The 25,154-nt window shown below is 42.4% G+C and overlaps 1 protein-coding gene across 1 annotated transcript in view; it reads right to left on the bottom strand.

Annotated features, from left to right (window-relative positions):
- LOC115150320 (testis-expressed protein 264) overlaps positions 1-24,654 on the bottom strand; it is a 74,678-nt gene extending 50,024 nt beyond the window's left edge. The window contains exons 1-2 of the mRNA XM_029693481.1: positions 24,154-24,654; positions 1,720-1,941 (exon numbers count right to left, since the gene is read on the bottom strand). Of these exons, the coding sequence (XP_029549341.1) occupies positions 1,720-1,941; positions 24,154-24,405 (474 nt within the window). The 5' untranslated portion in view covers positions 24,406-24,654. The remainder of the gene's footprint in view (positions 1-1,719; positions 1,942-24,153) is intronic.
- Between the last annotated feature and the right edge of the window lie 500 nt (positions 24,655-25,154).

The raw sequence follows: 25,154 nt of genomic DNA, 5'->3' as shown, positions 1-25,154 counted from the left end.
AAATGAGTTTGGCACACAATACACACACCAACTCCCGCAAATAAACACAATCACTCACACCTACTACTACTGTATAGCCTAGATTTTTCTGCTTCCCTCACCCCTCAATGTTTTCCAACACTCAGAGCTCACCTTTCACCCACTCAGTAGAACAACAAATGCAATATTTTAAAAAACCCAGTAAAGACTGGTTTAGCACTAAAAATGGGAACTGTACCATGACTCATAAACAGAGGATTAAATAGACAGCAATCATATGTGACCCGTTTCAGGAAGCTAGGCGTATGTCGCTTGTCACTACTTCACTGGAGAGGCATTTGAAGGTTTTTTGGCAGAAATGCCTTCTGGAACATGTGAACTTTCATGTGCCTTAATAACAAACGTGTATGCCATCCGTAAATACAAATACAATTGTTAAATTACGAGCCTAGTTGGTTTAGCCATGGAAAAAAAGACAGGAAACTTCCCGCTAGCCATGATTGGATGAGATAATGGATGGGCTGGAAACGCCATGTAGCATGCTTTTCTCTATAACATGAGCTGCTCAGTATGTGTAGATAACCCTTGCTACCACAGCTTTTTTGAAAGATATAGTGGCCATTGAGAACTGCAAAAGTGTTGCTACTGCTCTCAACATCATTGCTTCCCTTGAATTAAGCAGGCGCTATCGACAAAGATCAGTGGGAAAAAGTACTTTCTGGAGGACGATCGTGCCATGCTGACTCTCTGTGACTCTGAAAATAAAATCAGATGATGAGGAAATCCCTGACTTAAGTAAAAACATTTTCATTGAACCAGACATTGTAGTCTTCTGATGACAGTGATGGGGAAGAAACGGCAATCAACAGTATTACTTTCCCATTGTTCCACAGTCTGTACTTTTATCCAATGTAAAAAACACAATTTCAAATTTTGCAACATAAGACTGAAAAGAGTTGATCAGTCACATATTTGAGACACCCCCAGCCTCATAAAGTACCAATGCAAGGAGCTAAAGTTGAATAGTAATTTGTAAATCCCCAAGACAGAAGGCAGATGGTATAGGCCTAGGAAGTAGAGAGGCAACTGGCACAAGACTGTATTGGACGGTTACGATTGGTTAAGCCCTGAAACTGGAAACCATGCAATGAAAGACAAAACTTAATGTTCCTTAGATGTAACAAAAATCATTTGTCAGAGTCCAAAGCAACTTATACAGATGGGTCAAGTGTGCCACTGAGTGACGCTGGCCAGACTTTAGCAGCGTCAGGCCCAGGGCAGATGGCATCGCCAGCCAGGGAATGTGGCAGGGGAGGCAGACATTCACTTGCACGAACGCACACACACACACACACACACACACACACACACACACACACACACACACACACACTTTGCTACACCATGAGCTGGCTGCCCATGGTGATGCCACCTGTACCAGAATGCTACCTAATTAACCCTTGAGAAACCCATGGCTCAGACTCCGCAATGACTCATTTTCCCAGCAGCCCCAGGCCTGCTGCTGTACTGGGTCAGTGGATACAAGGGAGGGATGGGGAGTGTTGGGCTAAGGGCTGGAGTAAACATGGAGGACTTGGCCTAGGGAATGGATGGTTCTTAGGGTATAAGACAGGACAGCATAGATAAGGATGGATAGGGACGAATAGAGGAGACCATGGATAAAGGGGTGAGAGGCGGAGGAGAAAACAGAAGGCAGTCAGTCATACTGTATATTATTACCTTGATGTAGCTCTCTAGCTGGGGGTAGACTCTCTGCACCCCAAAGAAGATTGACAGGGGCGTCCTGTGGGGAAAGGAGGCGCTGACCACGTGAGTGACCTCTGGGAAGCTGAAGACCCGGAAACCAAACTTCTCATAGAGCTGTTGGAGCTCCTCACTGGGCCTAGTATCGCCTTCACTCAGGACACTACCCACCGCACAGCGACACTTCTCTCCTATCACCTAGAGAAAAAGGGAGGAAGGACGGAAAGGAGGGAGAGAGAGTCTTGTCAGCAAAAGGTTAAATCTCACTGTGAGGTGAAAATGAACAATCTGATGTGACAACAGTCTGTTTGCATTTAATGTGATTGCTTTAGTTTCTATTGGGCTGCTGCCTATTTGTGGTGTTTATACAGCAATCATGTATCATTATTTTTTTTTTTTAGGGGTGGATCAGCTTAATATTGCGGAAAGATTGTTGCTTCCATCAATGTAATTGTCTGCATCATTTCCAATCCCACATATCTTTTTTTGGTAAATATATATATTGATATACACATATATTGTCACGCCCTGACCAGGTGAACTCTGCTATTTTGGTCAGGGTGTGGCATTTCTATGGTTTATTTTCTATGTTTTGGTTATAGCCTTTCTTTGTGTTTTATTTCTATGTTGGGCTCGGGGGGGGGGGGGGGGTGATTTCCCAATCAGACAGCTGTCGCTTGTTATGTCTGATTGGGAATCACATTTAAGTTCCTTTTCCCCCACGATGTTTGTGGGTTGTTGTCTCTTTTTGTTGAGCAGTTAATGATCAGGCATTTTCTTGGTTTTGTGTACGTGTTTTATTCAGTGTAAGAATAAACATGTGTTCGCTCCCAGCTGCGTTTTGGTCCGCTTCTTCATCACCCGACGCCGATCGTTACATATATACATACACATACCTATATAGTCATATGTACTTTTTTTAGAATATACCTTTATTATTCCCCGCAAACACTACCACCCTTCTCCAATTGGAGTAAACTAATAAACAATAACACTTAGGTTTCTACCTTCAGTTTATACATATTATACACATTTTACAAACACAATCTATTTTACAATTGTTATATTTTGTTTGTTTTTAGTCCTTCCTCTATTTCTGATGTCCATCCAGTTTGATTTCTATTTGTAACTGTGCCATTTCACAACATTTCTGAAGCTATTTACATTTTACAGACCCCGTATGTTTTACATTGGTTATCTTGTTATTAGTCCCACCCTTCAGCTCCATTCAACCCCTCCCATCTATCTCTTAACACCATCCATTTTGGATTTCTATTTGCCATATATTTTTCAACTGTGCTGTGATGCTTCACAAAAGTACTGAACCTTTCTATTCTCATAGCTTCTACAGATTGTAAATTAAAAATAAACATTTTTGCTAAAATAATTATTATATTATTGATTGATTGACTATGGCTTTTCAAATCACCCAGTACTGCTATCTGCAGCGTTAGTTCTACAGCAATCATGTATCATGATGTTAGTATTCCTTCACGTCAGATTATTCTAAAAACAATCTGAAAATGTGTCAATATGTTTGTCCTCAGCCCCAACCGTGGAACAATTTCCAAATTGACCTCTCTCGCTAACGACTCGCTCTATCGCTGTTGTTCTGTCCCTCCACCTTTCTCTCATTAGTCATTCAGAGAGCCTGTAATTATACCTGCAAACTGCTTCAATGGAGAAGGATGCCACCTCTCTTTCTTTCTCCCTCCCTCCCTCAACAACCCCCTGAAGCCTGCCGCAGCAACTAAGGACTGCAAAACCACTATTGTTGTAAACACTGCCTTTATCTAAACCCACCTTTATCTATGCCCATCAAAGTCTACAAGTTCCCTCCCCCCAAAAAATTGTCCACTGTCTGAAAAATAGCCAACCAATTTCACAGACAGACGGTTCCTTCAGTCTCCCAAAATATCCACCTTCTAATAAACAGATGAGTCACAAAGAAGAGACAGAAGATAGGCTGGCAGAAAACAGCTTAACAAACCATGTGAAAGGAAAACAAATTTTACACAAATAAATAAATAAATACAATTAAACGACAAGTTTTAGAATCCAGCACATTTGGCAGGCAATGTTAAGAGCAAGGCTCTTGTTAGGCTCTAAGACACTGATTGCTACATTTGGCTGCTCAGTTGTGCTTGGTGGTTCTCTCTCCAATCTGGGGAGCGAATCGAATCGTCCATTAAAGGGTAGAAAAAGAGGAGCCACTTAATGCAAATTAAGACTCATGGGACATCCGAAATGACCTCCGGATTGTGTACAAACCAATGGCCAATCAAACGGCTGATTTCTCACCAATTTTCATATCCTAAGTCCCAGCAGGTGTAGAGAGGACAGGACAGGGGTTGCATTCGGAACGTTCTTATTGCTTTTCCTCGATATGATGAACGCCGACTGCGAGCAAGGCCTAATCGCCTTACATCAGTGCCCGACCACATGAAAGTTTGGGGCTGAATGGAAGCAAGTCCCCGCTGCAATGTTCCAACATCTAGTGGAAAGCCTTCCCAGAAGAGTGGGGGCTGTTATAGCAGCAAATGGGGAACCAACAATAACATATTATTGCCCATGATTAAGAATGAGATGCTGGACGAGTACATGTCCACATACTTTTGGTCATGTAGTGTACTTCCATTCATTTTTTCAACTGGTAACGGGGTACCTCCAGATGATTCTTATGAGGCCTGTGGACAACCTAGAGCAAAACAACCGACATGTACACCATCGTGGTCAGAGAGTCTCATCATTCCATAGAGGGGTCATAATAGTTTGTAGGCCAAACCGTTCAGACGCTTCAGACGATTTTGTGAGAAGACTGATTTTTGGGATGCCTCATGGTCTGACAAACACCGCTCTAGCGCTGTCACCTTTCTGGGCAGATGTGACATCGGCGATGCTGTGGATTGAGACTTATACTTTCTGTGGATTTTCTATTATTATGCTAATTAGATTTCCGCAGGGGCGTGGACATCAACTCTAGGGGGTTAACCGTTAGGCTACGTGCCTGCCAACTCCTCTCTCACCTCCTCTCCGTACATATCCCCTCACAACCAGCCAGGGCAAAGGCCTCTGGGAATTCCGTCTCCTTGCAATCTCCATCGTTCAAGGCCGACCAACACACTGCTACGTGAAGCGGGAGGAAGGAGACATGGAGACCATGAGTCCATTCTCTGTATGTCAGTTTATCCCCAGGGTGAGTTAGCTACTGTAACTCCAGAACAGTTAGTTACTGGGTTAGTAGGACTGTTGGAGTTGAGAACACCTGATTTGGCTCAGTGTCTCCAGGGGGAAAAGTTGTGGTGGAGGGCAGGGGGAATTTGTTTGTTTTACATTTGTTTCTATTGCAATTTCTTTGGATATACTGTATCCATTATAATGATCATGATAAATGAATTTGTCTGGTTCAGAGAAGCTGTCAGTCTCTTCATGTTCATATGCATGGCACGGTGGCCAAAAAAACCTGCAACATTGTTACACAGGTCAGACAGCAAGGTTTAGACAAACCACAACTGTTGCAAACCAAATGCTAGCTTAGTACTATTGGGAAATATTGTCTAGATGCTTTTTTCCAGGGGAGATGAAGTTCATCACCGATCCTCCACCAAATTTCACAGTGGGTATGAGACCTGGAGAGGGCTACAAGCCACAGTGTCTCGCACCCATTGTGAAATTTGGTGGAGGATCTGTGATGATCTGGGGGTGCTACAGCAAGGCTGGAATCGAGCAGATTTGTCTGAACCAAGCCAAGTACAAGGTAGTCCTGGAAGAAATCTTGCTTCCTTCTGCTCTGACAATGTTCCCCAACTCTGAGGATTGTTTTTTTCAGGAGGACAATGCTCCAAGCCAGGTCAATCAAGGTGTAGATGGAGGACCACTAGATCAAGACCCTGTCATGGCCAGCCAAATCTCTAGACCTGAACCCCATTGAAAACCTCTGGAATGTGATCAACGGGAAGATGTATGGTCACAAGCCATCAAACAAAACCGGGCAGCTTGAATTTTTGCGCCAGGAGTGGCATAAAGTCACCCAACATCAATGTGAAAGACTGGTGGAGAGCATGCCAAGACGCATGAAAGCTGTGATTGAAAATCAGGATTATTCCACCAAATATTGATTTCTGAACTCTTCCTAAGTTAAAATATGAGTATTGCGAGTTTTAAATTATGAATATGAACTTATTTTCTTTGCATTATTCGAGGTCTGACAACACAGCATCTTATTTTGCCATTTTGACCAGTTGTCATTTTCTGCAAATAAATGCTCTAAATGACAATATTTATATTTGGAATTTGGGAGAAATGTTGTCAGTAGTTAATAGAATAAAATACAAATGTTCATTTTACCCAAAGACATACCTATAAATAGAAAAACCTGAGAAAATTATAATTTTGCAGTGGTCTCTTAATTTTTTCCAGAGCTGTATATATAAACTCAGCAAAAAAAGAGACGTCCCTTTTTCAGGACCCTGTCTTTCAAAGATAATTCATAAATAACTTCACAAATCTTCATTGTAAAGGGTTTTAACACTGTTTCTCATGCTTGTTCAATGAACCATAAACAATTAATGAACATGCACCTATGGAATGGTCGTTAAGACACGAACAGCTTACAGATGGTAGGCAATTAAGGTCACAGTTATGAAAACTTAGGACACTAAAGAGGCCTTTCTACTGACTCTGAAAAACACCAAAAGGAAGATGCCTGTACTGCACCTGTACTGACCTCGCCTTCTGCATGATAGTGGAGTAAACAGGCAGTGGCTCGGTGGTTGATGTCCTTTTTGAACTTCCTATGGCATAGGGTGCTGCAGGTGTCCAGGAGGGCGGGAAGTTTGCCCCCAGTAATGTGTTGGACAGACCGCACTACCCTCTGGAGAGCTTTTTGGTTGTGGGCGGTGCAGTTGCCATACCAGGCGGTGATACAGCCCGACAGGATGCTCTCAAGTGTGCATCTGTAAAAGTTTGTGAGGGTTTTAGGTGTTAAGACAAATTTCTTTAGCCTCCTGAGGTTGAAGAGGCGCTGATGCCTTCTTCACCACACTGTCTGTGTGGGTGGACCATTTCAGTTTGTCAGTGATGTGTACACCAAGGTACTTCAAATGTATTTCAATCAATCCAATTTATTTATAAAGCCCTTCTTACATCAGCTGATGTCACAAAGTGCTGTATAGAAACCCAGCCAAAAAACCCAAACAGCAAGCAATGCAGGTGTAGAAACACCTGCTTTCCACCTTCTCCACTGTGGTCCCATCGGTGTGGATAAGGGGGTGCTCCCTCTGCTGTTTCCTGAAGTCCACAATCATCTCCTTTGTTTTGTTGACGTTGAGTGAGAGGTTATTTTCCTGGCACCACACTCCCAGAGCCCTCACCTCCTCCCTGTAGGCTGTCTCATCGTTGTTGGTAATCAAACCTACTACTGTTGTGTCGTCTGCAAACTTGATGATTGAGTTGGAGGCATGCTTGGCCACGCAGTCATGGGTGAACAGGGAGTACAGGAGGGGGCTGAGCATGTACGCTTGTTGGGCCCCAGTGTTGATGACCAGCCATGAGTAGGTGTTGTTTCTTACCTTCACCACCTGGGGGCGACCCGTCAGGAAGTCCAGGACCCAGTTGCAAAGGGCAGGGTTCAAACCCAGGGCATCGAGATTGATGATGAGCTTGGATGGTACTATGGTGTTGAATGCTGAGCTATAGTCAATGAACAGCATTCTTACATAGGTATGCCTCTTGTCCAGATGGGACCTGGCAGTGTGCAGTGTGGTGGCGATTGCATCGTCTGTGGATCTATTGGGGCGGTAAGCAAATTAAAGAGGGTCTAGGGTGGCAGGTAAGGTGGAGGTGATATGATCCTTGACTAGACTCTCAAACCACTTCATGATGAGAGGTGAGTGCTACGGGGCGATAGTCATTTAGTTCAAACACACAACTACAAAAGTTTGGGGTCACTGAGAAATGTCCTTGTTTTTGAAAGAGAAGCAGATTTTTGTCCATTAAAATAACATCAAATTGATCAGAAATACAGTGTAGCCATTGTTAATGTTGTAAATAACTATTGTAGCTGGAAACGGCTGATGTTTTACGGAATATCTACACAGGCGTACAGAGGCCCAATATCAGCAACCATCACTCCTGTGTTCCAATGGCACATTGTGTTAGCTAATCCAAGTTTATAATTTTAAAAGGCTAATTGATCATTAGAAAACCCTTTTGCAATTATGTTATAAAAGCTGAAAACTGTGGTTCTGATTAAAGAAGCAATAAAACTGGCCTTCTTTAGACTAGTTGAGTATCTGGAGCATCAGCATTTGTGGGTTCAATTACAGGCTCAAAATGGCCAGAAACAAATAACTTTCTTCTGAAACTCGTGAGTCTATTCTTGTTCTGAGAAATGAAGGCTATTCCATGTGAGAAATTGCCAAGAAACTGAAGATCTCGTACAATGCTGTGTACTACTTCCTTCACAGAACAGCGCAAACTGGCTATAACCAGAATAGAAAGAGTGGGAGGCCCCGGTGCACAACTGAGCAAGAGGACAAGTACATTAGAGTGTCTAGCTTGAGAAACAGATGCCTCCCAAGTCCTCAACTGGCAACTTCATTAAATAGTACCCGCAAAACACCAGCCTCAACAGTGAAGAAGCGACTCCGGGATGCTGGCCTTCCAGGCGGAGTTGCAAAGAAAAGCCATATCTCAGACTGGCCAATAAAAAAAAAAAAAATGAAGATGGTCAAAAGAAAACAGACACTGGACAGAGGAACTCTGCCTAGAAGGCCAGCATCCCGGAGTCACCTCTTCACTGTTGACGTTGAGACTGGTGTTTTGCGGGTACTATTTAATGAAGTTGCCAGTTGAGGACTTGTGAGGCATCTGTTTCTCAAACTAGACACTCTAATGTACTTGTCCTCTTGCTTTTTTACGATTATCTAGTTAGGCTATAACACAAACTTTTACAGATGCACAATCGAGAGCATCCTGTCGGGATGTATCACCACCTGGTACGGCAACTGCTCTGCTCACCGGGGGCAAACTTCCTGCCCTCCTGGACACCTACACCATCCGTTGTCACAGGAAGGCCCAAAAAGGTCATCATGGACAACAACCACCCGAGCCACTGCCTGTTCACCCCGCTATCATCCAGAAGGCGAGGTCAGTACAGGTGCATCAAAGCTGGGACCGAGAGACTGAAAAACAGCTTCTATCTCAAGGCCATCAGACTGTTAAACAGCCATCACTAACATTGAGTGGCTGCTGCCAACATACTGACTCAAATCTCTAGCCACTTTAATAATAAAAAATTGGATGTAATAAATGTATTACTAGTCACTTTAAACAATGCCACTTTATATAATGTTTACATACCCTACATTACTCATCTCATATGTATATACTGTACTCTATACCATCTACTGCATCTTGCCTATGCCGTTCGGCCATCGCTCATCCATATATTTATATGTACATATTCTTATTCATTCCTTTACACTTGTGTGTATAAGGTAGTTGTTGTGAAATTGTTAGATTACTTGTTAGATATTACTGCATGGTTGTAACTAGAAGCACAAGCATATCGCTACATTCGCATTAACATCTGCTAACCATGTGTATGTGACCAATAACATTTGATTTGATTTGAAAATAATATGTTGTGATAACTGCACTGACGTTTTGATTTCGTAGTGAATAAAACATTGTTTTTCGGTTAGGGATTTTTCTTAACGTTAAGGATCCCAATTTTGTTTACATGATTTAACGTTTAAATGTTCAGACCTCTACTCCTTGATATCAACCAATCAGCATCCAGGATCCAGACAACCAGTTTTATAATAAACAACATATCGCCATCCCCATCTCGCTCTAGTAATCTTGACTGAGTCTGAGAGGTCTCCTTTAACACTGGCAGCTGAAGTAGAGTACCAATCACCTTGCCTCAGGGAGACAACGCTCTTTCCTCACTCAAGCCATAACCTACTACACAGCACTGAAAAGTAGGCTACTGTTAAAACCCTTCAGATTCACCACACCCCAGACTCTTGACTCAACCGGTATTGGCGCCTGCATCGATCCCATCTCGTTTCTCTTCAAAGTATTGCATCGCAATCAAAATGCAGCCGTCTACTGCCTACGTATCTCCAAAAGGCACGTACCTTCCCAGGTAGTATCTTACCAGAAGATAGCTTAACTGAAAACGGAATCCTATTTGAGACCTGATTCAAAGGCAGCATCCTTTGTGGATTGAGACAGACCCACCATCATCTACTCTCCATCTCTGGTTCCTGCTAACACTTACCCCCCCATGCCCATTTCAGCCTGTGGAGTGTCAGCAGCAGAAGGGCCAGTGTCTCTCCGCTCTCTCAGCATGGCTGTAGATGACTAAAGTGTGTGGTTAACAAGCAGTCCCATCACTGCAGCTCTGTCTCTGCTAACCCCCAGTAGCACTACACAAAGGCCTGGGACACACGCAGGGCTAGCTGGCGCCTGGGTCTCCTGCCGCGATGAGACGGGACAACTACCGCCACATGGTGCCATCCGAGACCAGAATCGCAGAAATCTGGACTGACCCAAGGAGGGATGCAGGAGGAGAGGAGAGAGGGAGGGAGGGATGGGAAGAGGAGGGATGGAGGAGGCAGTGAGGGAAGGGGTGGTGATAACAGCAGAGTCCATACAGAGATGCTCTTCATCAGCCAGTGACAGGCCAGGGACCCAAATGAGTCCCACTGTCCACTAACACTGCTCTAATTAATGATCACTGTCAGCAGGGCTGGGGAGAGGAACATACACTGCTGTACAGTAGACTACACCTAACCCAGTCTGTCAGCACAGGGCTGGAGAGAAGAACCTACACCTAGCCCAGTCCCCGTACAGATCTGGGACCAGACTAGACAACACATAGGCCATCACACCCAATAGGAAGTCTCCACCAGGGAAGATGGATACAGTGAGATAAGAACTTCTACACTAGCTTTCATAAAGAGGGGGAGAAGTGTTCAGTTCAAACTGTCCAGTTGAAGTCTATCAAGAAGCCTACAGGCTACTATAGAAATGGTAGGTCATGACGCACAAGGCATTTCCTGGACATTGTAAAACTGGAGAGAGAGATCACTCTGATACTCTCAAAATGGTGTAGGACTAAAGAAATAGCCGATAGAGATTCAAAAAACTAACTTTAGTGAGGCCTGGATATTTGATGGGATTTTTGTAGCGATTTTGTTTTTGGTCACAGCGGGGGGCCCCTGTGGATTGGAGCCAACACAAGGTTCACAGCGGGACACGCTGGACAAAGAGGCGCAGCTACAAACCCTGCTGCTCAGCCCTCTGGGAGATTGATGGACTTCAAAAACAACTTTGAACGCAGTCCCATGTATTCTTCATTTCACATCCACTTAGGAAGCACCTCTCATTCTCTCCTCTTCCCCTCCCTCCCTCTACTCTTCCTCTCTTTTCTCCTCTCCTCCTCCCCTTTCTTCTCTCCTCTCCCCTTCTCATCAACTCTCTGTCTCTTCTCCAGCATACCCCTCCTGGTGCGCTAGCTTTTTCATGTTCGGGCCATGCTCAGACTGGTGCTAAAATACTAATAAATTGGTCTCAGGGAGCCACTTGGGACTGTGCTCTGTGAGGGCTTTTGATAAATCGTGGCATCAAGATGAATGGGGGCATTCTGGGGCTGGGTAGTGGGGTGGTCAGGGGGTAGGGCTGGAGCAGTCAAGGACCTTGAAGATAGGGCTGAATGTTCCGTCTCTCAGAGGGTCACCTCCACCAGTGTTTTGCTCCAGCCCTTTCTCTAGTTATTATCTGTCAATCATCACAAACAAAGAGCCCCACATCCTGCAATGTATTGCAACCCTGTTGTGGAGGAGTGACTGTCACAACATAATATGGACAGGACTCACAAATGAACAGACAGATTTGTCATCTCATGCCCCCATCTCCCTCCGAATGCACCCCACTTTGACAATCCCTATGTCACAAAGACCTCCAACCCTGACCCTGAGAGATCAGCAACCTTATCTCAAAATGGAGCATAGTCTCAAATCAAATGTTATTTGTCACATGCCTCGTAAACAACAGGTTTGGACTAACAGTTAAATGCTTACTTAGGAGTCCTTCCCAACAATGCAGAGAGAAAGAAAATAGAGAAATACTAGAAAAGAAAATGCAATGTTCATGTCGTCTCCATTTGCTCATCTGGGACACCTCTCAGATGTCAGCGAGAGAGCTAAATTTATTAGGATCCCCATTAGCTACTGCACATACAAATACATGACAAAGTACAGAACAGTAATAGAAAAGAACAACATACAGTGGCAAGAAAAAGTATGTGAACCCTTTGGAATTACCTGGATTTCTGCATAAATTGGTCATCAAATTTGATCTGATCTTCATCTAAGTCACAACAATATACAAACACTGTGCTTAAACTAATAACACAAATTATTGTATTTTTGTTGTCTATTGAATAGATCATTTAAACATTCACAGTGTAGATTGGAAAAAGTATGTGAACCCCTAGGCTAATGACTTCTCCAAAATCTAATTGGAGTCAGGAGTCAGCTGACCTGGAATCCAATCAGTGAGACGAGGTTGGAGATGTTGGTTAGAGCTGCCTTGTCCTATAAAAAAAACTCACAAAATTTGAGTTTGCTATTCACAAGAAGCGTTGCCTGATGTGAACCATGCCTCAAACAAAAGAGATCTCAGAAGACCTAAGATTAAGAATTGTTGACTTGCATAAAGCTGGAAAGGGTTACAAAAGTATCTATAAAAGCCTTGATGTTCATCAGTCCACGGTAAGACAAATTGTCTATAAATAGACAAAGTTCAGCACTGTTGCTACTCTCCCTAGGAGTGGCCGTCCTGCAAAGCTGACTGCAAGAGCACAGCGCAGAATGCTCAATGAGGTTAAGAAGAATCGTAGAGTGTCAGCTAAAGACTTACAGAAATCTCTGGAACATGCTAACATCTCTGTTGACGAGTCTATGATACGTAAAACACTAAACAAGAATGGTGTTCATGGGAGGACACCACAGAAGAATCCACTTTTGTCCAAAAAAACATTGCTGCACATCTGAAGTTTGCAAAAGTGAACCTGGATGTTCCACAGCGCTACTGGCAAAAATATTGAGTTGAGTTGTTTGGAAGGAAGACACAACACTATGTGTGGAGAAATGGCACAGCGCACCAACATCAAAACCTCATCCTAACTGTAAAGTATGGTGGAGGGACTGCTTTGCTACTTCAGGGCCTGGACAGCTTGCTATCATCGATGGAAAAATGAATTCCCAAGATTATCAAGACATTTTGCAGGAGAGCGTTAGGCTCTCTGTCCACCAATTGAAGCTCAAAAGAAGTTGGGTGATGCAACAGGACAACGACCCAAAACACAGAGGTAAATCAACAACAGAATGGCTTCAACAGAAGAAAATACGCCTTCTGGAGTGGCCCAGTCAGAGTCCTGACCTCAACCCGATTGAGATGCTGTGGCATGACCTCATGAGAGCAGTTCACACCAGAAATAGCAAGAATATTGCTGAACTGAAACAGTTTAGTACAGAGGAATGGTCCAAAATTCCTCCTGACCGCTGTGTAGGTCTGATCTGCAACTCCAGAAAACATTTGGTTAAGCACAGTGTTTGTATATTATTGTGACTTAGATGAAGATCAGATCAACTTTTATGACCAATTTATGCAGAAATCCAGGTATTTCCAAAGGGTTCACATAGTTTTTCTTGCCACTGTGAGATATTACACTACATAAAAAATTATTTAAACAGTTAATATATAGCAAAAACAGAGACAACAATAATACTATTTACACACTATTCATATATACAGTACATATTCATACATACATTTGAAGTCGGAAGTTTACATACACTTAGGTTGGAGTCATTAAAACTAGTTTTTCAACCACTCTACAAATTTTTTTTGAGCAGTGGCTTCTTCCTTGCTGAGTGGCCTTTCAGGTTATGTCGATATAGGACTCGTTTTACTGTGGATATAGATACTTTTGTACCCGTTTCCTCCAGAATCTTCACAAGATCCTTTGCTGTTGTTCTGGAATTGATTTGCACTTTTCGCACAAAAGTACATTCATCTCTAGGAGACAGAACGTGTCTCCTTCCTGAGCGGCATGGCAGCTGCATGGTCCCATGGTGTTTATACTGGCATACTATTGTTTGTACAGATGAACGTGGTGCCTTCAGGCGTTTGGAAGTTGCTCCCAAGGATGAACCGGACTTGTGGAGGTCTACAATTATTTTTCTCTGAGGTCTTAGCTGATTTCTTTTGATTTTCCCATGATGTCAAGAAAAGAGGCACTGAGTTTGAAGGTAGGCCTTGAAATACATCCACAGGTACACCTCCAATTGACTCAAATGATATCAATTAGCCTATCAGAAGCTTCTAAAGCCATGACATAATTTTCTGGAATTTTCCAAGCTGTTTAAAGGCACAGTCAACTTAGTGTATGTAAACTTCTGACCCACTGGAATTGTGATACAGTGAGTTATAAATGAAATAATCTGTCTGTAAACAATTGTTGGAAAAATTATTTTTGTCATGCACAAAGTAGTTGTCCTAACTGACTTGCCAAAACTATAGTTTGCTAACAAGAAATGTGTGGAGTGGTTGAAAAACGAGTTATAATGACTCCAACCTAAGTGTATGTAAATTTCTGACTTCAACTGTACCTCTCTGCATCTTCATAACAACTTTGTCACTATGACTTGAACATGATAATTGACCATCCAATGTTACTCCTAGGAGTTCAGCTTCTTCAACTTGTTCAATGACACCCTTTATGTACAACTCCAGTTGAGGTTTAGGTCTTAGAGAATGTTTTGAACCAAATACAATGCTTTTGGTTTTAGATGTATTTAAGAGAGCGATAGAGAAACGAGTGGAGCGCTTCCGAGAGAGGTGGGGTAGTGGTGGGCAGACTGGGAGAGTGAGAAAAACCTCAGCCTTTGAACTATGTCGAGAGAGGAGGAGAGGCTGTGGAAAAGAGGAGAGCGAGATGAGACAGACTTTACGCCTGGTGATGTCAGCTGTTTGAAGGGAAGGATGGGAAGAGTAGAACAGTTGCTCCACAGCTCTGTATTTATGCAAACCATCTCAGGACCACCTCGAGCCCTTTCTCTCTGACTCTTTTGTTTCCACAGAGGAAGTGATTAAAAAGAGAAGACTTTAGACCTGTAAAAAATATGAGGATATATACGATGGAGGAAAGAAGAAGCCACACTTAACTGAAAACCAACCTCTCCTCTGACAGTTGTGCTTTTGTCAATTTAAACTCCCATTTCCATACAAACCAATAGCCTTTCTCTGAGTAGAAAACACTATTCCAACTCTGATTGTGTTCAAAATGGCACCCTAATCCCTATGGGCCCTGGTCAAAGGTAATGTACTAGACAGGAAATAGGGTCCCACTTAGAACACCGCCTCTGTTTTTCTGCCCGTCCCCCTACCCTCCCTCCAGGGAGCCCAAAGCACTGAGGGCTTCTGACCTTGGGAACAGTTAACATCCCGGGGTTTTAACAAACGAGCTGAGATCATTACGCCAATTAGGCCTAGCCAAACTTACATCAGGACTTGTCCATTGCTAATTGCGGGCTTGGGAAAAAGCAGATGGGTGTCGGTGTCACAAAGGGGGATTGGAAGCAGAGCTGGGAAGAGTCATTCAACTCTGGTAGCTAACATTCCATAAGGTTGCTGTGGGTATGAATCAGGCTCAGATAGCGAGAAGGGTACAGTTATTGCTCTTGTAACTCCAGCTCATAGTATTAGCCAATGAGATGGAGAGGAGAGGCATGGAACCAAATAGCAGTCCTATAAAGAGAATGGTGAACAAATTCATTAAGTAATCTGAAAGTATTGTGAGTGGGGATGGACAGAAGTACAGTATGCTGAGCAGTCAGAGGCTACCATTGCCAATCTATTGTGGACTCCAGAGCAGAGGAACAGAGGGGGGTGTGGGGGGGAGAAAGACAGAGAGAGAGGTGGGGGAGAAGGAGAGAGAGAGGGGGAGAGAGCGAGAGAGATGGGGAGTAAAATGATTTGAATTCAATCACTGTTTGAACACATCTTTCGATTTAAAAACTTTCTCTACATGTTTGCCCATTGAAAAAGTGGTCAGAAAGTGACTTTTTTCCCCTGAATGCCAAAACATTCCAGAGAAAAAGGTGCTTAAAGTTTACCCATTTTGCATACCCCACCATACCATGAGACATCCATGTTTTCATCAATGGAAAAGATAAAACAGTTGAGTTATAATTTAAAATCTTACAAAACAGGGTTGTCAAACTATTTCATAATTTATTTTTTAACATCAATTATCTAAAAATGCGTCAACTCCGATTTTTTTAATATTCTGATATGTTGTAGATTAGACCCTATTTCACATCTGAGGTTTTTTGTGTTGTGCCCACCATCGGCTAAGACACAACCTGCTCGAATACAGGGTGGGTGTCATTTCAATCATAGAAATAGATTTCATAGAATGGACCTATCCCTTCAGATCACTGCAATTTAGCTGGTACACCATTGAAATTGGAATTTAATAGATTATTATTATTTTTTAAATCGAACTACTACCAAAGACGGCCGCCGGTCCACCCACCATCGAATGACAACTTAAATGTTTTTCTATTACCTATATTTCTATGATTTCCTATGGAGAATTGACAGCATAATTTAAAACAACAGATATTCCCATTCAAGTCAACATTCTATGATGTGTGGAACTCCAACCATCTCTGTGGTACGATTTGAAAGTCCCATTTTAGTACATTTATGAGCTAAAACATGACATCCACAATGTATTCAAGGGCATGATGTGTCTCAACCGATAGCGGGCACAACACAAACACCTCAGATGATGTAGAATAGGGTCTAAGCTACAACAAATGTCAATATGAAGAAAAAAAACTAATGGAGGCATTTTTAGATCATTTATGTTAAAGGTAAAACATTAAATACACTTTTTTTCAAGACATTTTGAAATAGTTTGACAATCCTATTTGTAAGCTTTTAAAAGATATCAATCTCAAATATTTATATTTTCCAGTGATGAAGACATGTCTAATGGTATGGTGGGGTGTGTAAAATAGGTCAACTTTGAGCACCTTTATCTCTTCAATGTTTTGGCATTCAGGTCCAAAAGTCACTTTCTGACCACTTCTACAATGGGCAAAAATGTATGGAAGGTTTCGTTCAAATCAAAAGGGGTGTTGTCAGAAAGTGATAGAAATCAAATGGATTTACCCATGGGGTAACGGAAGTTCAGCCTTCACACAGGGACCAGCAGGAGGCTGGAGAAAACAGTGTCACAGAGACACCCAGCAGGTTAGTGGATGGTGTTGACACTGCAGCGGGGTGGGAAGAGAAAGAATGGAGAGGGGGCAGCAGAGTGGATGGAAGAGTAACAAGCGGGACTACAATGGGCTACCCTCATTCACATGACCAGAGAGGGGGAACCATGTTTAGAGGCTAGCCCCTTGGCTTGAAGTCCTGAGAGCACAGGTCTAGGGATCAGGCATAGGGGGATTCAAAGTATATATCCCCCAAAACCATATAGGGGACAGAAGCTGTGTTAACATAGTCATGGATACCCCCTGTCAAAAACACACATCATTCAAATGACCAACACTTTCAACTTCTTCGTACAACACCATATGCTGACCTTTGGTTCAAGGTCTATAGGTTCAAGGTCTATAGACCATATTTCTGGTTACATGTTTGGGTATAGAATGGATACCCTGGGAAACAACATCCATATTCTTTAACACACGATAAGCTAATTATATACAAACGAGACGAATCCAATATTGATGTGGTAATTCCTCCTGAAGGTAATGTGTATGCTATCATATTCCACCCCACCACTTCCAAATAGCACTGGGTTCTTTCTGATACCATTATCGCCATCTAGTGGATAATGGAGTAAATTACAAATCCAATCTGGAAATACCAGGGGAGAATGACTGCCTCCTCTCATTGGAGCCACAGAAGTCAAATCAAATCTTCTTTCTCACATGTTTCGTAAACAACAGCTGTAGACTAACAGTGAAATGTTTACTTATGGGCCCTTGCGAACAACGCAAAAAAATAATATAGAAATAGTAGAAAATTTGAAAAAAAAATAACACGAGGAATAATGGAAAAATAACACGAAGACAAACAGGCCCAGACCATTATTTCTCCTCCACCAAACTTTACAGTTAGCACTATGCATTTGGGCAGGTAGCGTTCTCCTGGCATAGACCAAGTCAAAATTCTCACTACTGTAGCGCCTTGCAGTCAGATGCCAAGCATATCAAGCGGTGATGCAGCCAGTCAAGATCATCTCAATGGTGCAGCTGTAGAACTTGTTGAGGATCTGAGGGCCCATGACAAATATTTTAGCCTCCTGAAGGGTAAGAGGCGTTGTCATACCCTCTTCATGTGTGTCATGTGTGTGGATCATGAAAGTTCCTTAGTGATGTGGACACCGAGAAATTTGAAGCTCTCGACCTGCTCCACAACAACCCTCTCGATGTGGATGAGGGCATTCTCGGCCCCCTGTTTCCTGAAGTCCATGATAAGCTACACTGTCTTGCTGACGTTGACGGAGATGTTGTTTTACTGGCACCACACTGCCAGGTCTCTGACCTCGTGCCTGTAGTTTCATCGTCGTCGGTGATCAGGCCTACCACCGTTGTGTTGTCTGAAAACTTAATGATGGTATTGGAGTCATGGGTGAAGAGGGAGTACAGGAGGGGACTAAGCACGCACCTCTGAGGGGCCCCCGTGTTGAGGGTCTGGGTGGCGGATGGGTTGTTGCCTACCCTCACCACCCTGAGGCGGCACGTCAGGAATTCCAGGATCCAGTTTCAGAGGTACAGTGCCTTCAGAAAGTATTCATACCCCTTGACTTATGACACATTTTGTTGTGTTACAGCCTGAATTTAAAATGTATTTAAAAACAAAAAAGGATTGTCACTGGTCTACACACAATGTCTTGAGTCAAGTATTCAACCCCTTTGTTATGGCAAGCATAAATAAAAATTGGATTAACAGTCACATAATAAGTTGCATGGACTCACCCTGTGTGCAATAATAGTGTTTAACATGATTTTTGAATGACTACCTCATCTCTGTACCCCACACATACAATTCTCTGTAAGGTCTCTAGTCGAGCAGTGAATTTCAAACACAGATTCAACCACAAATACCAGGGAAGTTTTCCAATGTCTCTCAAAGAAGGGCACATATTGGTAGATGTGTAAACATTTTTAAAAAGCAGACATATTAATTACACTTTGGATGGTGTATCAATACACCCAGTCACTACAGAGATACAGGCATCCTTCCCAACTCAGCTGCTGTACAGGAAAGAAACCACTCAGGGATCTCACCCATGGTGACTTTGAAACAGTTACTCCACATCTAACCTAATTGACAGAATGAATAGAAGAAAGTCTGTACAGAATACAAAATATTCCAAAAGGCACTAAAGTAATTACAAAAGAAATGTGGCAAAGCACTTCACTTTTTGTCCTGAAAACAAAGTGTTATATTTGGGTCCGCGCTCCATATTTTCAAGCATAGTGGTGACTGCATCATGTTATGGGTATGCTTGTAATCGTTAAGGACTGGGGATTTTTTCAAAATAAAACGTAATGGAGCTAAGCACAGGAAAACCCTGTTCCGTCTGCTTTCCACCAGACACTGGGTGCTGAATTCACCTTTCAGCAGGACAATAACCTGAAACACAAGGCTAAATCTACACTGGAGTTGCTTACCAAGAAGACAGTGATGGCCCTGAACGGCAGAGTTAGAGTTGTGACTTAAATCTATTTGAAAATCTATGGCAAGACTTAAATGGTTGTCTAGCAATGATCAACCACCAATTCTACAGAGCTTGAAGAATTTTGAAAATAATAGGAAAATGTTGCACAATCCAGGTGTGGAAAGCTCTTAGAGACTTACCCAGAAAGACTCACAGCTGTAATTGCTGCCAAAGATGCTTCTACAAATTATTGAGTCAGGGGTGTGAATACTTGTTTAAATAAGATATTTTTGTATTTCATTTTCTATAAATTTTTTACTTTATCATTAAGGGTTATTGTGTATAGATGGGTGAGAAAAACTACAATGTAATCCATTTTTAATTCAGGCTGTACACAAAATGTGGAATAAGTCAAGGAGTATGAATATTTTCTGAAGGTGTTTAAGCCCAGGGCCCTTAGCTTAGTGATGAGCTTGGAGGGCACTATGGTGTTGAATGCTGAGCTGTAGTCAATGAACAGTATTCTCACGTAGGTGTTCCTTTTGTCCAGGTGGGAAATGGCAGTGTGGAGTGCAATAGAGACTGTGTCATCTGTGGATCTGTAGGGGTGGTATGCAAATTGGAGTAGTTTCAGGGTGTCTGGGATGAGCTTTTTGATGAGAGCCATGACCAGCCTTTCAAAGCAATTCATGCTACAAATGTGAGTACTATGGGGCAATAGTCAATTAGACAGGTTACCTTGGCGTTCTTGGGCACAGGGACTATGGTGGTCTGCTTGAAACATGTACGTATTACTGACTAGGTCAGGGAGAGTTTGAAAATGTCAGAGAAGACACTTGCCAGCTGGTCAGCACATGCTCTGAGTACGCGTCCTGATAGTCTGTCTGGCACTGCGACCTTCTGATTGTTTACCTGTTTAAAGGGCTTACTCACATTAGCTACGGAGAGCGTGATCACACAGTCGTCTGAAACAGCTGGTGTTCTCATGCATAGTTCACTGTTTGCTAGCCTTCGAAGCGCGCATAGAAGGTATTTAGCTCATCTGGTAGGCTACCAACACTGGACAGCTCGGGCTGGATTTCCCTTTGTAATCAGTAATAGTTTGCAAGTCATGCCACATCCGACGAGCATCAGAGCCTGTGTAGTAGGATTCGATCTTGGTCCTGTATTGATGCTTTTCCTGTTTGATGGTTCGTCGGAAGGCATAGCAGGATTTCTTATAAGTTTCCGGATTAGTGTCCCGCTCCTTGAAAGCTCTAGCCTTTAGCTCGGTGCAGATGTTGCCAGTAATCCATGGCTTCTGGTTGGGATATGTGCATCGATGCAATTATTTATAAAGCCGGTGACTGATGTGGTAAACTCCTCAATGCCATTGGATGAATCCCAGAACATATTCTGTCTGTGCTAGTGAAACAGACCTGTAGCTTAGCATCCGCTTCATCAGACCACTTCCATATTGAGTGCGTCACTGGTACTTCCTGTTTGAGTTTTGTCTTGTAAGAAGGAATCAGGATAGAGTTATGGTCAGATTTGCCAAATGGGGAAAGGGGGATACCTAGTCAGTTGTACAACTGAATGCCTTCAACTGAAATGTGTCTTCTGCATTTAACCCAACCGCTCTGAATCAGAGAGGTGCAGGGGGCTGCCTTAATCAACATCCACGTCTTCGGAGCCTGGGGAACAGTGGGTTAACTGCCTTGCTCAGGAGCAGAACGACAGATTGTTACCTTGTCAGCTCGGGGATTCGATCCAGCAACCTTTCAGTGGAGGGTGATCTACAGATTTTTCACCCTTAGTTCCTGGTAGAAATTAGGTAAAACGGATTTCAGTTTTCCTGTATTAAAGTCACCGGTCACTAGGTGCACCGCCTCTGGGTGAGCATTTTCTTGTTTGCTTAAGGCCCTATACAGCTTGTTGAATGTGGTCTTAGTGCCAGCACCGGTTTGTGGTGGTAAATAGACAGCTACGAAATATATAGATGAAATCTCTTTGTAATTGGTATGGTGTACAGCTAGCGTATCATGAGGTATTCTAACTTAGGCGAGCAGAACCCCAAGACTTCCTTAATATTAGAGATCGCACACCAGTTGTTGTTAATAAAGATACACACACCCCCTCATCTCAGCTTCCCCGACGGAGCCGTTCTGTCCTGCTGATGTATAGAAAGACCAGCTAGATTTATATTAACTAAGTCCTTGTTCACCTATGACTCAGAGAAACATAGGATATTACAGTTCTTCAGATCACATTGATAAGATAGTCTCGAACAGAGCTCATCCTGTTTATTCTCCAGTGATTGCACGTAGACCATTAGAACGGAGGGTAGAGGCGATTTAACAACTCTCTGACTTACTCTCTTCAGAAATCTCGCACACCGGCCTCTATAGAGCTGTCTCCTCCTTCCACCATATTTGGTGGGGAGTGGAAGCTACAACTAGAGACCCAACGGGGAAGAAGATGGCGTAAGCGGATTTTCTGTTTGAATCAGATGGCATGTCGAATGGAGATGAGAGTGAGAAGGATTACAGTTGCAAACACAAACTGAAATAAGAGAAGTAATGTGGTTGTGGGATTTAGTAAATCCAAGCCTAGTTCTGATTCTTTTTTGGACGGAGTGAGGGTTTTGGATCGATGGAGTTACCTCGGAGATCCGTTTGAAGTCTATATGAAAATCATGGATGCGTTGGACAAGAAGAAAATTGGCCCGAGACTGAATCTAGTTGATGATTCCTACTTTAAGAGCTTTCCTTCCCAAACCCATGCAGTGTGATAATTGCTAATTATTTCATAATATGTCAAGTGTATGTAGAGGGCAGGAGTATCGTATGCAAGCTGAGACTAAATACTGCAATTGTGGTGGTGAACATGCACCCGAATTCTTTAAATGCCCTGTTAGGGTGAAGGAGACACAGGCGGGAAGAATAATGTCTACTATCTGAAGGCGGTGAGAAGAGTGGGAGAAAGGAGTGACGTTGAGGAAATAATGGTAGTAGGAGTAGCGACAGCAGTGAATATTCCTTGTCAACAGAAGGATCCTGACATGTTGCATGTTAAGAAGGTGAACTTTGTAGCGTTTATTGCATTGGTTATCAACTGCACAGTGCAAACAGAAAGAAAATCTGAGAAAACAGACATAGCTTTGAGTGCGGCTTTAAGTTTTTTTTTCTTACAACAGAGGCATTATAAGGAATCGATTAATGCTACGTCCTCACAGGCCCCTGAGCCTGTGTAGGGATGTGATTGAACTGACTGAAGAAGTGGGATGGTTTTTGATTGAGTTCATAAAAAAATCCCAAACAGTAGGTGGCTGCAATACACCAATAGGTTGTAGTCTGTCAAACTGAATACTTCACATTTTCACCCCCTGCGATCCATCTGGGTTTCCCCTATCCATCTGTGGTGGTAGTGAATAAAATAATGTTGAAAAGACATTGCTGCTGATAGGCCCATACAATGCTGTAATTGTTACTTTGGGGCTAGGCTAAATTTGGTCTGATTAATCAGGCTGTAATATATAATTCATTGGTATATACAGCCTGACACATTTGAGTGAAAAATTGTTAAAGCCTAAATGTTCCTTGCAAGGTAGAAGGTTTAATAAAATGATATTTAAACTTACTCTACCGGTTGTCTGTGCAGTTTGTCCTTTAGCGCTACATATGTTTTTACAAATATCCACAGGAAATGATCGTTTACCCTAATTTTTTGAGAGCTGGTAGGTATGGTTCTGTCAGCTTGATTTTCTGTTGTGTATTTTACTGCAACGTAAACACTTGCACAATAAACAATAACCAAGTGTAACCAAACCACACCACAGACTGAACGTTGCTTACATTCAGCTGGCAGTGACAAACCTACCAGCTCTCTAAAAAGTTGGGTAAACAATAATTTCCTGTGGATATTTTGGCTCAAATTTCAAGTGGGTGAAAGACAAACAGCACAAACAATCGATAGAGTAAGTTTAAATGTAATTTTATTCAACATTCTGGCATGAAAGGAACATAATGTTGAACTCAAACGTGTCAGGCTGCATAGTATGTCAATTAATTGTGCATTATAGCCTGATTAATCAGACGAGACTAAATCCTTGAGTCAGAGCTAGGTAAGCTCACAGAAACTGTAGCCTTCTAGTAATAGGTCCTACCTACAATACGAGGTTCAAACTCAACCATGTTGCATGACCAACTGAGACTCGTGAAACGTAATTTATTTTAGATTACAGGGGCCACCTGGGGCCCACTGCAGCCACCTATACAATAATGTAGGCTACTACTCACAGTTGTATGTCACTTTGGATAAAATGGCATCCCTAACATCTTCAACACCCCTGAACACAGTAATTACAGACCGTGGCCATCTAGCAGTGCATGCCAGCCAGCCTTTATGATGTCAGCTAGAGAGCAATGGGCTTCAGTACTGTCAGACATAGGCCTGATAATAGCCTGTTATTCTTATGACAAATATACCAATTCGTAGAAATTGGATTTATGTAGTATGCATATCACTATGAGTATACTGTCATAACTAAATACGGGCTGATAAGTAGGCCTAAAATCTGATTTCTAGTAATGATGCATGTGTGCACAGGAAGTTGGCTAGCACTGCGCAGGCAGGGGGTTGTGTTCTATAGCTAGCTAGTTTACCTTTTTAGGATCATCGTAGAACACTCCAATACTAGACAGATTGCGTCCAATGCTGCAACTCTCAGTAAAAAGTTGTCCACAGTCTTTATATGGTCCCTGTTTGAACTTGTAGGCGATTGTGATGTTCTTGATTGGAGGAGAACCAGTCCGGATGTGTATTTCTGACAACAGTCCCGAGTACAGAACGTACCCTACTATTGTCACAAGACTCAACAAGACGAAAATCAAACACAACATTAACCATTCTGACATGATGTAGGGTCCTAGAATGTAGCTTTGGTTGTTGAAACCTTTTCAGCCTTTGCGATTTGCTGAAACACAATCGGGAATTGATTTATGTTGGTAGCTAACTAGCTGGCTTAAAAGCCAACTAAAGCCACAACTACTTTCACAGTTAAAACGTCCGTTAAATTGATAACAACTCTCACATAACGGTATGAACAACGGGTCCGTTCGAATACAGATTAATTTCCCTAAACAAGGACCAGTTGAAAACAACTTCCTGGGATGCACCATCTGTGGAAACGAAAGTGAGGTATCGTTTTATTCCACGACAATTGCTATGCAATATATATGTCATATAAATTGTAGCTACCGACTTTTATAAATCAAACACATATATCAATGTCATTTCAAATACAAAAAATATCCCAACGAATAAAATTGCGTGTTGTAGAAAATCGGTTAATCTAGTAAACACCCCTTTATCTTTTTATCTTGTTCCAATCAATTATACGATTTGCTGCGTGAGACGCCACCAGAGGTCAACAAATCCTCATGGAAGTTGTTAATGGGCAATCCCATGATAACGGAATGAAAAACAAAAAACATTGTTTGCAAAGTTAAATAAACCGTATAAATATATGCACAAGGACTGCTTTTAACAACTTCCACAGAACATTTTACAAAAACACATTTACTCGAAGAACAGATGTGTAGATGTAAAGTTTGGTATCAGAATAACTGTAAAATCTCCCTCAGTTTTTATGTGAACCACGTTT

The sequence above is a fragment of the Salmo trutta genome, chromosome 16, assembly GCF_901001165.1.
Source record: "Salmo trutta chromosome 16, fSalTru1.1, whole genome shotgun sequence".
NCBI lineage: Eukaryota > Metazoa > Chordata > Actinopteri > Salmoniformes > Salmonidae > Salmo > Salmo trutta.
This window is presented reverse-complemented; position numbering and strand designations above follow the sequence as displayed.